Genomic DNA, 16919 nt, shown 5'->3' with positions numbered 1-16919 from the left:
CCCTCTAGTCTGGTACAGGATACCAAAAGCCATGTCGGACAGCGAAGACAACACCCAGTTGGACTGCAGTGATCCAACAGCGGCAGCTGCATGCATCATGCCTCTTACTATGCCATATTGCTTTGAAGCACCCTAGCTTCCACATTACGCAGGAGAACCCCATTCACTCAGGGAACTCCGTGATAAAATGTTGGCTACGTTTAAGCTATATCCAGTATCTCAGGATCAGAAAGTGGAAATCCTGATCGGCCAACTACAGGGAGCTGCGCTCCGGGAGGTCAAGTCCTGGCCCCAGTTAGAGCAAAAAACAGCTGAGCAGATCCTAGACCGACTCAGTACTGCCTTTGACACTAGGACCGCTTCTGAACTGAAGATGCGTTCCTTTGGGAAACAGCAGTCCACTGAGTCACTAAGAGACTTTGTCCTATCCCTGCAAGATGTTTTGCGGGCAGTTAACCACTTAGATCCCCATGAAGCTGTGGGACAAGATCAGACCCTCAAAGAGCAGTTTATTGAAGGTGCTTTGACTAACCTCTCAAACGTCAGCTGAAGATGCTGTCGGTTCAGCACTCGGATATCCCGTTCCTAGATTTTAAGGAGCTCGCTATTGGCATCCTGGGAGAAAATCACCACTCTTAACCTCCTGAAGATAAGAAGGTCTGGCCCGTCCTGCGACCTTCTGTCCACGGCCAGATAGCGAAGTGTGGGCCCAGGCACCTGTCCCAGATGCTGTGGCAGCCCTGACGGCCAAAGTCTCTCTACTAGCTGAGAATATGGAAAGGATGAGGAAGCAGCTAGAGCGACTGGAACAGCGACCCAATGCTGAGAAAGAGATTACTGCGCCAAGAAACCGTCCTCCAACTGGTCCACGGGAATATAAACGTCAGCCGACCGGTAGGTGGTCGGACCCTGGGTATCAAAACCCCAGAAAAATGCAAATGCCAGTATTGTCAAAAACATGCTCAGACCGAAGAGAATTGCTGGCAGTTAAACGACTATCCCCTGAGGCCAAGGACCGTCCCTTAGGAGGAAGAATACAAGGTCCCAAAGATTCAGCCTTCATGCCTAGATTTGTGGGAGGCCGCCCTGTGATTGAAGTTAGCATCAACAGAGTAACGTTTTCTGCTTTGATTGACACCGGATCTAAAGTGACTACCATCCGTCAATCCGCATTTGAAATCTGTCAGAGGGGAGCCCAGTTAACACAACCCCCAACATTCTGGATCCATATCAGAACTACTAATGGCCAAACGGTGCCCATCTTAGGATATTGGGAACTGTTGTGCTCTTTCATAGGTATATAACATTTAAATCTAAATATCATAAGTTGGCCGAAATAGCTTCATGGAAAGGACACTGTTCATAAGTAGAATTGAGCGAACACCTAGATGTTCGGGTTCGGGGAGTTCGGCCGAACTTTAAACAAAAGATCGGGTTCGGGACCCGAACTTCATCCGAACTTGGACCCGAACCCGAACCCCATTAAAGTCAATGGGGACCCGAACTTCACTTTATTATTTTCCGTTATAACATGGTTATAACGGAAAATAATAGTATTAGCTTTTTCAGATCTGAGTTTTCACGGTCGTGAAAACTCAGATCCGACATTATATTCTAACACAGAGGCGTTCCCATTGTGATGGGGGCGATTCAAGTTAGAATACACTAAGAACTGTGTACATAACTGCCCCCTGCTGCCTGGCAGCACCTGATCTCTTACAGGGGGCAGTGATCCGCACAATTAACCCCTCAGTTGCCTCACCTGAGGGGTTAATTGTGCGGATCTCAGCACCCTGTAAGAGATCGGGTGCTGCCAGGCAGCAGGGGCCAGACCCCCCTCCCTCCCCAGTATTAAAATCATTGGTGGCCAGTGTAGTCCTCCCTCCCCAGTATTAAAATCATTGGTGGCCAGTGCGGCCCCCCAACCCCACCCCCCCTATTAAAATCATTGGTGGTTAGTGCGGCCCCCCCCCATTAAAATCATTGGTGTCCAGTGCGGCCTCCCCTCTCCCCCCCTAAATAAAATCATTGGTTAACAACCCCCCTCACCCCATCATTGGTGGCAGCGGAGCGGCAGTTCCGATCGGAGTCCCAGTTTAATCGCTGGGGCTCCGATCGATTATCATGGCAGCCAGGACACTACTTCAGTCCTGGCTGCCATGGTTCCTTAGCACTTTTAGCAGCATTATACTTATGTGCGCTGTCTGTGGCCGGCCGGGCGCTCCTCCTACTGGTAAGTGACAGGTCTGTGCTATAAGCAATGCGCCGCACAGACCTTTCACTTACCAGTAGGAGGAGCGCCGGCCGGGCACAGACAGCGCATGTAAGTATAATGCTGCTAAAAGTGCTAAGCAACCATGGCAGCCAGGACTGCAGTAGAGTCCTGGCTGCCATGGTAACCTATCGGAGCCCCAGCGATTAAACTGGGACTCCGATCGGAACTGCCGCTCCGCTTTCACCATTGATAGGGGGGGGGGGGGTTGTTAACCAATGATTTTAATTAGGGGGGAGAGGGGAGGCCGCACTAGCCACCAATGATTTTATTAGGGGGTGGGGGGGCCGCACTAGTCACCAATGATTTTAATAGGGAGGGGGTGGGGGGGGCGCACTGGCCACCAAGGATTTTAATACTGGGGAGGGAGGGAGGGGGGGGCCGCACTGGCCACCAATGATTTTAATACTGAGGAGGGAGGGGGGTCTGGCCCCCTGCTGCCTGGCAGCACCTGATCTCTTACAGGGGGGTGTGATCCGCACAATTAACCCCTCAGGTGCGGCACCTGAGGGGTTAATTGTGCGGATCACAGCCCCCTGTAAGAGATCAGGTGCTGCCAGGCAGCAGGGAGCCGTTATGTCCACAGTTCTCAGTATATTATAACTTGAAGCGTCCCCATCACTATGGGAACGCCTCTGTGTTAGAATATACTGTCGGATCTGAGTTTTCACGATCTAACTCAAATCCGATGGTATATTCTAACATAGAGGCGTTCCCATGGTGATGGGGACGCTTCAAGTTAAAATATACCATCGGATTGGAGAAAACTCTGATCCGATGGTATATTAACATTACCCGAACTCCGAACCCGAACTTTTACTGAAATGTTCGGGTTCAGGTGCCGAACACCGTAAAGTTTGGTACGAACCCGAACTTTACAGTTCGGGTTCGCTCAACCCTATTCATAAGGTTTCTTCTCTATAGATGTACCACTCTGAGAAGAGTGATTCCTGTCTCCTTATAGATTTATGACTGAGATAAGGATATTCTCTAGAGGTATCTGGTACTAATTACCCCTACAGTTGATGTCTATTGGTGAAGCAGAAAATCTGTGGTGTCTGTATACACGTATTATAAACCTTAGTTTTTTGTATAACATAATCAATAGGACATATGTATTGTTTTATATTGTTAAATATTATGAAGGACATCAATGCATCTATTATCTTATATATTTCTCACTAGGAACGCATGTAATCCTAAAATATGATGAGAAGAATTTTAAGTATAGACTTTGTTAATGAGTCTCCGTTCAGGGAAAGCGATGTTATTTTAATTAACAATCAATCACCCGTGACAAAGTAGACACACTTCTGTGATAGTACAAGGTCTATTATATTCTTATCAGTATCATAAATTTGATAGTTTAGGAGATGTCTAAACTGGTACCTGAATATCTATGCTTTAATTGGTATATGCGTCAAAGTTAATCCCTTTAGCTCTGATTTAGGATTCCATATGTTATGTGTATGGAATGTAAGATGAAGTCAGACCTGGTCATTTAACCCTTATTGGTAATGATGCTAATAGCTTATGCAATAGTGCCACCTAGGTATAAATAAGTAACATTACACCAACAGCAGAAATGCATTCTGGGGGATACAGTGACATCACAGTCATTATCATATGTACACGCCTAACCGTCAATGATTGGAAAACTCCAAGTTGGGAAAGTGTGTCTAACTGATAAGTTTTTGATAATAAACCACACACAAGAAAGAAAAGAGAGACTCGAGGAGAAAAATCTAAATGATCAGAATGGACTTTAGAGCGTAACGTATAACTTTATTATGTGTAGTATTGATTGAATTAATTGGCCTGATATTTAGTAACTCCCCACTTTAGTGTGGATGTGTATATGTTAAAAGTGCTACAACAATATTATCACCATTCAGTAAATATGCATATTACTGAATAAAAGATCTAATATTGATATCGGAGAAACTCTCTGATTAGAATATTCACATTCCATAGTCAATATCAGACCTGATAATTTTCACTAATCACTAATCAACTCGCAGGACACCCTACAGAGATTTTAGTCCAAAACAAGTAAAATGCAATCCTAAAAAAAAAATTGTCTCAAAGATGTCCATAGCCTTTAAAATCTACAACTCTGCCATTCAAATGACCAAAGAAGTCTATTTCACTTCACTCGTCTCATCTTCTCACTTTTAAATAACCTGTGGGGTTTCGCTCTGGTAGATAGGGTAAGTGGACGCAGCACAGAGGCAAAATGCAAGTTCTTAACTCAAACGTCAGTGTTTATTCACACTTGCGGCAGTTGCACACAACAACACGTCACTTTGCAGTCTTTGGTGTTACTTCACACACAATGGAAAGTTCATATTGCACAAGTCATCTTGTTGTCAGTTCTGCCTCCAGCAGTCTACAGCAGGCTTTAGGGCAGTGGTCCCCAACCGCCGGGCCGCGGCCCAGGACCGGGCCGTGGAGGATTGTTAGCCGGGCCGCGGCGATCAGGACCGTCTTTAACGCTGTACTAATGAAGCGCTTCCATTATGGAAGCGCTTCATTAGTACAGAAGGACCAGGAAGCGGTGAAGGACCACAGCGTGAGGGCGATCTGTGACCTCACGCTGTGCGCCGCTATACACAGCCAGCCGACAGCAGAATGAAGAGGATCGCGATGGTGACTAGGAGCAGGAGAGGTAAGTGTTTTTTTTATTTTATTTTATTTGCACTAGGGGCTGATGGCTGACCTGGGGGACATGGGGCTGACATGAGGGGCTAATGGGGGGCTTATGGCTGACATGAGGGGCTAATGGGGGCTTATGGCTGACATGAGGGGCTAATGGCTGACATGAGGGGCTAATGGGGGGCTTATGGCTGACATGAGGGGCTAATGGGGGCTTATGGCTGACATGAGGGGCTAATGGCTGACATGAGGGGCTAATGGGGGGCTTATGGCTGACATGAGGGGCTAATGGGGGCTTATGGCTGACATGAGGGGCTAATGGGGGGCTAATGGCTGACATGAGGGGCTAATGGGGGGCTTATGGCTGACATGAGGGGCTAATAAGGGCTTATGGCTGACATGAGGGGCTTATGGCTGACATGAGGGGCTAATGGCTGACATGAGGGGCTAATGGCTGACATGAGGGGCTAATGGGGGCTTATGGCTGACATGAGGGGCTAATGGCTGACATGAGGGGCTTATGGCTGACATGAGGGGCTAATGGGGGCTTATGGCTGACATGAGGGGCTAATGGGGGCCTTATGGCTGACATGAGGGGCTAATGGCTGACATGAGGGGCTTATGGCTGACATGAGGGGCTAATGGGGGGCTTATGGATGACATGAGGGGCTAATGGGGGGCTTATGGCTGACATGAGGGGGTAATGGGGGCTTATGGCTAACATGAGGGGCTAATGGGGGGCTTATAGCTGACATGAGGGGCTAATGGGGGGCTTATAGCTGACATGAGGGGCTAATGAGGGGCTTATGGCTGACATTGGGGGGCTTATGGCTGACATTGGGGGGGTTTATGGCTGACATTGGGGGGGTTATGGCTGACATTGGGGGGGTTATGGCTGACATTGGGGGGGTTATGGCTGACATTGGGGGGGTTATGGCTGACATTGGGGGGGTTATGGCTGACATTGGGGGGGTTATGGCTGACATTGGGGGCTGATAGATGGCTAAAGGTTTGGGGGTTGATCTGAGCCATTGGTGGTCTGATCTGAGGTCTGATTAACATTGGGGGTCTGATTGCTGGTCTGACCTGAGGTGTAATGAATTTTTTCTTTTCTTATTGTTCTCCTCTAAAACTAGGTGCATCTTATAGGGCGAAAAATACGGTACAGTGCAGCAGAGACCAGTGCAGCAGAGACCAGTGCAGCAGAGCCCAGTGCAGCAGAGCCCAGTGCAGCAGAGCCCAGTGCAGCAGAGCCCAGTGCAGCAGAGCCCAGTGCAGCAGAGCCCAGTGCAGCAGAGCCCAGTGCAGCAGAGACCAGTGCAGCAGAGACCATAGTCAGTTTATATAGTCATTATATAGAGTTATACATTTTAATATGCACCTTGTGTTTTGTTATGCGCGTGAATCAGTCAGTGTATATGAATGTACCATGTAAGAGATACTGTGTCTCTGCCCGCATACTGTGTCTCTGCCCACATCAGCACACTCAGCCCCGTCCTCCACCACCAGAGACTACCGCCCACCCCCATTCTCTCTAGACCGGCTCCCCACCACGCCTGCCCCCTCTGCAAAGTCCCGCCCCCCGCTCCGGCACACCCAGTCCCTCCACCAGCAGAGATCACCGCCGACACCCCCACGACCACACACGCCCCCTCCCCCGCCCTCATAACCCCTGGATAGAGCGCGCTTCTGCACACCGCTGGCTACACGTGCAGAAGCGCTACCACAGGAGGACACTCACGGCCGCATCACTAAGGTAACCACTGTTATCCCCCACATCTCAGACAAACCATCACTGTTTATTGCCTATTGCATTCTGCGGCAGGCCCGGATTCATGCCCAATACCACTCACAGCGACTTTCTCCATACCTACAACTCATTCACGTCCCCCAGCATATAACACCAACCTGAACCATCGAACCGACCATGAAGCCTAGTCCAACCAGTAGAACAACATTCTCTCATTAACCCTCAACTATACAGAAACTTCTTGCTGATTCTGTCCCTCCCATTTATATATAACGCCACCCTAATAAACATTACTTCATTACCTATCACAGCAGTGCGGACCGCCATACACCCCCCTAAAAAGGGATCTCCAACAAGAGTGACCTCCAATTAGCCAACGGTGACAAGGATACAGGTACTTATATTAAATCACCCTTACACAGTATCTCTTACATGGTACATTCATATACATATTTAGAAATATGGTGCATTTATCAGGTCTATCCCTGGTCTAAATCCAGACCAAATAACCAAATCAAATTACCTATGCTCACACTTGAAGTAATTCACATCCGCTTGCATATATGTATTTATTCATTTACCTATTAACATTTTATACGTTCTATACGCAAGTTTATACTTATGCATATACAACTTTTTCGTCTTTGTTTTAACTAAAACTTTTTTTACCCATGGATTCGTCCATTTATATTTATTTTTATTTTTATATATATATATATATTATATCATCGAATTTTGTGTTGTTCTTTTTAGACTTGATAAAGGGGTCTGCGTACCCCGAAACGCGTCGTCTTTGCTAACCAAAAAATTAATAAAAAATAATTTGTATCCTCAACTGGGTTGTGAATTGCGCCTTGTGTCCATCCGCTCACTGCACGAACCCAGTGCAGACGAGCTCCCCCCCATATACCACAATTCGCACCAAAGTGGCGGCTTGGCTCCCGCCCATGGTCAACTTGGACGATAATCGGCTGCACCAACCCATATCACCCCTACGATTTTACCTCCACCCGAAGTGTACTACCAAAAGTACAACCAAACCAAGGTGAGTAGAACCCACTCACCCTGGCTAGGAGCAAACAACAACATAACTTGTCAACCACCACCTATGAGCGCCTTCTCCCCTTTTCTCTTTGGCCATTTAATCACTGTTTAGAGGAGAGGCTGTCAGAAATTTTTACTGTGGCAGCCGCTTCCCTTGCTTCAGACAGGGGGGCCGATACACATTCTCCTAGAAAACCCGACCGCGGGCTGTCATCAGTACAGGTCTCCCTCTCTTTCCACGGTTTTAGTAGATTAACATGGTAAAGCTGTTCTAGTGTTTATAATCTGCATCTTGACAACATTGTATATACTCACCTGTATAGTAACATTGACGGCAAGATAAATAACTAAATGCATGACACATATTCTCATAATTAATTATTTTTTATACATTTTTTTATTTTATTTACTCCAATTACATCTCCTCCAAGTTATGAATGAATGATCTTTTGAGTTGGGAGTAGACCTGCTGATATAGTAATGAACGGATCCCATTTATAGAGACATATGCTAGGATTGATTTTATATACAGTTGCAAGAAAAAGTATGTGAACCCTTTGGAATGATATGGATTTCTGCACAAATTGGTCATAAAATGTGATCTGATCTTCATCTAAGTCACAACAATAGACAATCACAGTCTGCTTAACCTAATAACACACAAAGAGTTAAATGTTACCATGTTTTTATTGAACACACCATGTAAACATTCACAGTGCAGGTGGAAAAAGTATGTGAACCCCTAGACTAATGACATCTCCAAGAGCTAATTGGAGTGAGGTGTCAGCCAACTGGAGTCCAATCAATGAGATGAGATTGGAGGTGTTGGTTACAGCTGCCCTGCCCTATAATAAACACACACCAGTTCTGGGTTTGCTTTTCACAAGAAGCATTGCCTGATGTGAATGATGCCTCGCACAAAAGAGCTCTCAGAAGACCTACGATTAAGAATTGTTGACTTGCATAAAGCTGGAAAGGGTTATAAAAGTATCTCCAAAAGCCTTGCTGTTCATCAGTCCACGGTAAGACAAATTGTCTATAAATGGAGAAAGTTCAGCACTGCTGCTACTCTCCCTAGGAGTGGCCGTCCTGTAAAGATGACTGCAAGAGCACAGCGCAGACTGCTCAATGAGGTGAAGAAGAATCCTAAAGTGTCAGCTAAAGACTTACAAAAGTCTCTGGCATATGCTAACATCCCTGTTAGCGAATCTACGATACGTAAAACACTAAACAAGAATGGATTTCATGGGAGGATACCACAGAGGAAGCCACTGCTGTCCAAAAAATACATTGCTGCACGTTTACAGTTTGCACAAGAGCACCTGGATGTTCCACAGCAGTACTGGCAAAATATTCTGTGGACAGATGAAACCAAAGAGAAGAAACACACAACACTATGTGTGGAGAAAAAGAGGCACAGCACACCAACATCAAAACCTCATTCCAACTGTGAAGTATGGTGGTGGGGGCATCATGGTTTGTGGCTGCTTTGCTGCGTCAGGGCCTGGACGGATTGCTATCATCGAAAGAAAAATGAATTCCCAAGTTTATCAAGACATTTTGCAGGAGAACTTAAGGCCATCTGTCCACCAGCTGAAGCTCAACAGAAGATGGGTGTTGCAACAGGACAACGACCCAAAGCATAGAAGTAAATCAACAACAGAATGGCTTAAACAGAAGAAAATACGCCTTCTGGAGTGGCCCAGTCAGAGTCCTGACCTCAACCCGATTGAGATGCTGTGGCATGACCTCAAGAAAGCGATTCACACCAGACATCCCAAGAATATTGCTGAACTGAAACAGTTCTGTAAAGAGGAATGGTCAAGAATTACTCCTGACCGTTGTGCACGTCTGATCTGCAACTACAGGGAACGTTTGGTGGAAGTTATTGCTGCCAAAGGAGGTTCAACCAGTTATTAAATCCAAGGGTTCACATACTTTTTCCACCTGCACTGTGAATGTTTACATGGTGTGTTCAATAAAAACATGGTAACATTTAACTCTTTGTGTGTTATTAGTTTAAGCAGACTGTGATTGTCTATTGTTGTGACTTAGATGAAGATCAGATCACATTTTATGACCAATTTGTGCAGAAATCCATATCATTCCAAAGGGTTCACATACTTTTTCTTGCAACTGTATATTTATTCAGTTTTTCCTGCATTTTTTTTTATAAAAAGATGCTTTGATAACGCAACAGCGTTTTTATTTTTGTTTCTTGTTTTTGGGTTTTCATTTATTTTTAGACCTGGCCAGTGAGACTAGATAGAATTTTTGGATACGGAGGAGAAAGTATATGGAAAGAAAGAAAAAAACCCATGCGAGAAGATATCCAATGACTTTAGGACCTGTGAGACTGATATTTGGGAACATCCAATTCCCTCCTCCTGATCACGTTTCACCCCCTTTTGTAGTTAAACATCTACTATAAAAAGAGTGGACAATGGTATACTGTTGACCACTGATGAAGGGACAGCAAGTCCCGAAATGCGTTTGGTGAAAAGAGGAGAAAACAGTGACACATCGCACAGTGAAATACAATCCAATTCTGGCATTTGAAAGCGGGCACGCCGAGTGTCCCTGCACCAATACCCCCACCCAAGCATACTCAAGGGGAAACCGTCTCTTCTTCACACCACGTGGGACGCCACGAGCCGGATAGAACGTATCTCCCCCGAGGCTGCTGCCATACACACACATATTCGCTGAAAATTCTTTATTTCCTTAAAAGTATACGGTTATGTCTGAATTTGGTTTTAGAATAAACTTATTTTAATATTATAATATACTTCCTGATAATCTCCAGGGATTAGAGCCTCCAACCATCCAAGTCTGATTTCTGTAACGTTATACAGGAGATGTAGCGCAGGTAACGTCTCTGTCAGCAGCCGCCAAACAACTGCGCAATTTAGTGCAGGTTGCGCTAATAATATACATTCACCTAAAGAATTATTAGTGCCCCCATACTAATACGGTGCTGGACCCCCTTTTGCCTTCAGAACGGCCTTAATTCTACGTGGCATTGATTCCACAAGGTGCTGATAGCATTCTTTAGAAATGTTGGCCCATATTGATAGGATAGCATCTTGCAGTTGATGGAGATTTGAGGGATGCACATCCAGGGCACGAAGCTCCCGTTCCACCACATCCCAAAGATGCTCTATTGGGTTGAGATCTGGTGACTGTGGGGCCATTTTAGTACAGTGAACTCATTGTCATGTTCAAGAAACCAATGTGAAATGATTGGAGCTTTGTGACATGGTGCATTATCCTGCTGGAAGTAGCCATCAGAGGATGGATACATGTTCTCATTCTGTTTACGCCAAATTCAGACTCCATACCATTTGAATGTCTCAACAGAAATCGAGACTCATCAGACCAGGCAACATTTTTCCAGTCTTCAACAGTCTAATTTTGGTGAGCTCGTGCAGATTGTAGCCTCTTTTTCCTATTTGTAGTGGAGATGAGTGGTCCCCGGTGGGGTCTTCTGCTGTTGTAGCCCACCCGCCTCAAGGTTGTGCGTGTTGTGGCTTCACAAATGCTTTGCTGCAGACCTCGGTTGTAACGAGTGGTTATTTCAGTCAACGTTGCTCTTCTATCAGCTTGAATCAGTCGGCCCATTCTCCTCTGACCTCCTGCATCCACAAGGCATTTTCGCCCACAGGACGGCCGCATACTGGATGTTTTTCCCTTTTCACACCATTCTTTGTAAACCCTAGAAATGGTTGTGCGTGAAAATCCCAGTAACTGAGCAGATTGTGAAATACTCAGACCGGCCCGTCTGGCACCAACAACCATGCCACGCTCAAAATTGCTTAAATCTGCTTTCTTTCCCATTCTGACATTCAGTTTGGAGTTCAGGAGATTGTCTTGACCAGGAGCACCCCCCTAAATTCATTGAAGCAACTGCCATGTGATTGGTTGACTAGATAATTGCATTAATGAGAAATAGAACAGGTGTTCCTAATAATTCTTTAGGTGAGTGTATATTGCAGCAGATAAAATTGTTTTATCTTAAAATTTTATCTTAAAAGGACTTCTGGGTCTCTAACACCTTCCTACACTAAACCCTGCCTAAAAAATACTATTCCTGTCCCTACACTATCTGTCCCTTCTGCTGCAGCTCGCCCCAACTAAGACTGAGCCGAACCCCGTGTCATCGGGGGCTATATAGCCGGCCGGCCAATCACTGCAATGCCAGAAACCAACAAACGTGCGGGGAGGAGACTCGAGCATGCACGGCCTCTTCTCACCTCGTCTCTTCTTACCTGGTGATGTCAGAGGCCGGGGAGCCTCCATCATGGCGTCCTGGTACAGATCCTTGTGTCCTTCTATGTACTCCCACTCCTCCATGGAGAAATAGACCGCCACACCCTGACACCTTATAAGAACCTGACAACACAATGACACCGTCATCACCCAGACCCCTCCAGTGCTGTTACTGGAGAATTTCCCAGCATTCCCAGCAGTGTCACCTCTCCAGTCAGAAGCTCCATCATCTTGTGGGTGAGTTCTAGGATCTTCTGCTCATGTATCAGAGTGGGAAGCTCTGTGATGGGGGTCCTGCTCCACCCTCCTGACTCATGGATGATGGGAGTCCCCCCCGATGTCTTCTTCACTATGGTGTAATCCTGTGGATGGAGAGAGACACTTAGGGAAAGAAATTCCTTCCTGACTCCAGATCTACACTCAGAATCCCTCCCTGGATCATGGCCCCATCTCCAGTAATCTAGTCACTAGAAGCTGGAATATTATTACCCTCCAGACCTCCAGGCCCCTTCTGGACTCTTCTAGAGAATGCCCCATGACTCCTTCCTCTGGCAGAGAGCTCCATAGTCTCACTGCTCTTACAGTAAAGACGCCTCTTCTATGTTGGTGGAGAAACCTTCTTTCCTCTAGACGTAGTGGAGACCTCCTTGTTAGAGTCCAGTATCATCTAGATGTCAGACTAGTGGTAGAAATCCTCCCTCCAGGCCACACTCCGGCCATCTCCTCCTCTGCTTCCTCTCCTCCTGGGTACAACGTGCCTACTTACCTTCTCATGGCTCCTACAACATGACTATTGGTCTCCATAATCCATCACTGACCATACTGGTGGCCGATCTTCAGGTTCTCCATCACTTGGAAGGTCTGGAGGCCGTTCTCCAGGACCCTGGACTCTTCCTATCACTTCCTATGATGGATTCTCCTTCCCGATGTCTGACTTGTTACAGAATACAATAAAGAGGAGAGAAATCTAGAAAAGTTTACCTCTCCGCTCAGCAGGGAGATGATCTCCAAGGTGAGGTCTAATATTCTTCTGCTGATCTCCTTCCTGTCCATCCTTGGTGGTCATTCAGGAGAAGAGGAGAGAACTGGAGGAGCTGGAGGCTTCTAGTACTGCAGGCGCCTTTATGAGGAGAGGAGAGGCTGGAAATCCTCCAGGGACAAGAGCATTAGTGAGATCCAGAACCGCACTTACTGCTCCTGGAGAGACCCCGCTTCTCAGAGCCCCCAGCGCCGGGGATAAAGGGGGATTCTGGAGAAATGGCTGATACCAGAGAGAAGAAGAGGCTCCAGACACCACAGCAGTGACTACCGACCAGGACCTGCTCTGTATCTGCTGCACTGCAAGAGCTGAAGGACCTTGGATGACGTCACTGTCATGTGATCAGTGCAGGGGGCGGAGCTCGCAGTGGAGAGAAGTGGTAGAGAAGGACCTGGGGTGACGTCACTGTCATGTGATCAGTGCAGGGGGCGGAGTGTTGTAGTGTTCCCCTCAGCTAGTGTAATCCGGTACACTGGCTGAGGGGAGCACTACAACACTCCGCCCCCTGCACTGATCACATGGCAGTGACGTAATCACAGGTCCTTCTTCCGCAGCTTCTTTCCACTGTCGAGCTCAACCCCTCCTACACTGATCACATGACGGTGACATCATCCCAGGTCCTTCAGCTCTTGCAGTGCAGCAGATACAGGGCAGGTCCTGGTCGGTAGTCACTGCTGTGGTGTCTGGAGCCTCTTCTTCTCTCTGGTATCAGCCATTTCTCCAGAATCCCCCTTTATCCCCGGTGCTGGGGGCTCTGAGAAGCGGGGTCTCTCCAGGAGCAGTAAGTGCGGTTCTGGGTCTCACTAATGCTCTTGTCCCTGGAGGATTTCCAGCCTCTCCTCTCCTCATAAAGGCGCCTGCAGTACTAGAAGCCTCCAGCTCCTCCAGGTCTCTCCTCTTCTCCTGAATGACCACCAAGGATGGACAGGAAGGAGATCAGCGGAAGAATATTAGACCTCACCTTGGAGATCATCTCCCTGCTGAGCGGAGAGGTAAACTTTTCTAGATTTCTCTCCTCTTTATTGTATTCTGTAACAAGTCAGACATCGGGAAGGAGAATCCATCATAGGAAGTGATAGGAAGAGTCCAGGGTCCTGGAGAACGGCCTCCAGACCTTCCAAGTGATGGAGAACCTGAAGATCGGCCACCAGTATGGTCAGTGATGGATCATGGAGACCAATAGTCATGTTGTAGGAGCCATGAGAAGGTAAGTAGGCACGTTGTACCCAGGAGGAGAGGAAGCAGAGGAGGAGATGGCCAGTGTGTGGCCTGGAGGGAGGATTTCTACCACTAGTCTGACATCTAGATGATACTGGACTATAACAAGGAGGCCTCCACTACATCTAGAGGAAAGAAGGTTTCTCCACCAACATAGAAGAGGAGTCTTTACTGTAAGAGCAGTGAGACTATGGAGCTCTCTGCCAGAGGAAGGAGTCATGGGGGATTCTCTAGAAGAGTCCAGAAGGGGCCTGGAGGTCTGGAGGGTAATAATATTCCAGCTTCTAGTGACTAGATTACTGGAGATGGGGCCATGATCCAGGGAGGGATTCTGAGTGTAGATCTGGAGTCAGGAAGGAATTTCTTTCCCTAAGTGTCTCTCTCCATCCACAGGATTACACCATAGTGAAGAAGACATCGGGGGTGACTCCCATCATCCATGAGTCAGGAGGGTGGAGCAGGACCCCCATCACAGAGCCTCCCCCCCTGATACATGAGCAGAAGATCCTAGAACTCACCCACAAGATGATGGAGCTTCTGACTGGAGAGGTGACACTGCTGGGAATGCTGGGAAATTCTCCAGTAACAGCACTGGGGGGGTCTGGGTGATGATGGTGTCATTGTGTTGTCAGGTTCCTGTAAGGTGTCAGGATGTGGCGGTCTATTTCTCCATGGAGGAGTGGGAGTATGTAGAAGGACAGAAGGATCTGTACAAGGATGCCATGATGGAGGCTCCCCGGCCTCTGACATCACCAGGTAAGAAGAGACAAGGTGAGAAGAGGCCGTGCATGCTCGAGTCTCCTCCCCGCACGTTTGTTGGTTTCTGGCATTGCAGTGATTGGCCGGCCGGCTATATAGCCCCCGATGACACGGGGTTCGGCTCAGTCTTAGTCGGGGCGAGCTGCAGCAGAAGGGACAGATAGTGTAGGGACAGGAATAGTATTTTTTAGGCAGGGTTTAGTGTAGGAAGGTGTTAGAGACCCAGAAGTCCTTTTAAGATAAAATTTTAAGATAAAACTATTTTATCTGCTGCAATATACACTCACCTAAAGAATTATTAGGAACACCTGTTCTATTTCTCATTAATGCAATTATCTAGTCAACCAATCACATGGCAGTTGCTTCGATGCATTTAGGGGGGTGCTCCTGGTCAAGACAATCTCCTGAACTCCAAACTGAATGTCAGAATGCTCTTCTGCAAACTGTAAACGTGTAGCAATGTTTTTTTGGACAGCAGTGGCTTCCTCTGTGGTATCCTCCCATGAAATCCATTCTTGTTTAGTGTTTTACGTATCGTAGATTCGCTAACAGGGATGTTAGCACAGGGCTCGACAAATCCCAGGCGCCAGGTCGCCATGGCGACCAGGAATTTAGTCCTGGCGTTTGGGTATTTGTCAACCCGTTTTCAAAGGTGCCCGGGCGATGGGTGCGGAGGCAGCTCCGTTTGAAACAGCTCCGTCACAGCACACAATGCAGAGACGCTGGCAGCAGGGAGGGGAGGGGCTCGGGAGGAGTGTAATCTGATCCTAGAGTGGAAGCTGCTTCTGCCAGCCCCTCCCCTCCCCGCCCACCAACCAATCAGAGCTGAGGCAAGGCAAGCACTAGCAGCTCTGGGTCACTGACACAAGTACAGGAGGGAGTCTAGAAAGAATCGAATGAGTCTCAGGTTAAAAGAATCTAAAGATCCGATTAGTTAGAGACTCATTCGATTCTTTGAGTTAAAAGAGCCGTGAGTCAGAGTCTAGAACAGGTTACACTGAGGCTGTCAGAGTCTAGAACAGGTTACACTGAGGCCGTGAGTCAGACTCTAGAACAGGTTACACTGAGGCTGTCAGAGTCTAGAACAGGTTACACTGAGGCCGTGAGTCACACTCTAGAACAGGTTACACTGAGGCTGTCAGAGTCTAGAACAGGTTACACTGAGGCTGTCAGACTGTAGAACAGGTTACACTGAGGCTGTCAGAGTCTAGAACAGGTTACACTGAGGCTGTCAGAGTCTAGAACAGGTTACACTGAGGCTGTCAGACTGTAGAACAGGTTACACTGAGGCTGTCAGACTGTAGAACAGGTTACACTGAGGCTGTCAGAGTCTAGAACAGGTTACACTGAGGCTGTCAGAGTCTAGAACAGGTTACACTGAGGCTGTCAGAGTCTAGTACAGGTTACACTGAGGCCGTGAGTCAGACTCTAGAACAGGTTACACTGAGGCTGTCAGAGTCTAGAACAGGTTACACTGAGGCTGTCAGAGTCTAGAACAGGTTACACTGAGGCTGTCAGAGTCTAGAACAGGTTACACTGAGGCCGTGAGTCAGACTCTAGAACAGGTTACACTGAGGCTGTCAGAGTCTAGAACAGGTTACACTGAGGCTGTCAGAGTCTAGAACAGGTTACACTGAGGCCGTGAGTCACACTCTAGAACAGGTTACACTGAGGCTGTCAGAGTCTAGAACAGGTTACACTGAGGCTGTCAGACTCTAGAACAGGTTACACTGAGGCTGTCAGACTCTAGAACAGGTTACACTGAGGCTGTCAGACTGTAGAACAGGTTACACTGAGGCTGTCAGAGTCTAGAACAGGTTACACTGAGGCTGTCAGAGTCTAGAACAGGTTACACTGAGGCCGTGAGTCAGACTCTAGAACAGGTTACACTGAGGCTGTCAGACTCTAGAACA

At 47.3% G+C, this 16919-nt stretch overlaps 2 protein-coding genes across 18 annotated transcripts in view; one reads left to right on the top strand and one right to left on the bottom strand.

Annotated features, from left to right (window-relative positions):
- LOC120998356 (zinc finger protein 420-like) overlaps positions 1 to 13032 on the bottom strand; it is an 870654-nt gene extending 857622 nt beyond the window's left edge. Inside the window, exons 1-3 of one of the 2 annotated variants that reach the window (XM_040429023.1) lie at positions 12972 to 13026; positions 12197 to 12352; positions 11990 to 12113 (exon numbers count right to left, since the gene is read on the bottom strand). In XM_040429023.1, coding sequence (XP_040284957.1) covers positions 11990 to 12113; positions 12197 to 12220 — 148 coding nt within the window. In that variant the 5' untranslated portion in view covers positions 12221 to 12352; positions 12972 to 13026. Of the gene's footprint in view, positions 1 to 11989; positions 12114 to 12196; positions 12353 to 12971 lie in introns of both variants that reach the window. The other variant, XR_005778333.1, reaches the window with a different exon arrangement.
- Positions 1 to 16919, top strand: part of LOC120998305 (gastrula zinc finger protein XlCGF26.1-like) — a 4064644-nt gene that overhangs the window by 1012067 nt on the left and 3035658 nt on the right. For 5 of the 16 annotated variants that reach the window (XM_040428952.1, XM_040428943.1, XM_040428944.1 and 2 more), the window contains exons 1-2: positions 14073 to 14796; positions 14880 to 15003. The exons of the other annotated variants lie outside the window; for them this stretch is intronic. In XM_040428952.1, coding sequence (XP_040284886.1) covers positions 14773 to 14796; positions 14880 to 15003 — 148 coding nt within the window. In that variant the 5' untranslated portion in view covers positions 14073 to 14772. Of the gene's footprint in view, positions 1 to 14072; positions 14797 to 14879; positions 15004 to 16919 lie in introns of those variants that run through there. 16 annotated transcript variants of the gene reach the window in all.

Source organism: Bufo bufo, chromosome 4 (assembly GCF_905171765.1).
Source record: "Bufo bufo chromosome 4, aBufBuf1.1, whole genome shotgun sequence".
Taxonomy (NCBI): domain Eukaryota; kingdom Metazoa; phylum Chordata; class Amphibia; order Anura; family Bufonidae; genus Bufo; species Bufo bufo.
Note: the sequence above shows the minus strand (reverse complement) of the source record. Positions and strands in the feature narration are given on the sequence as shown.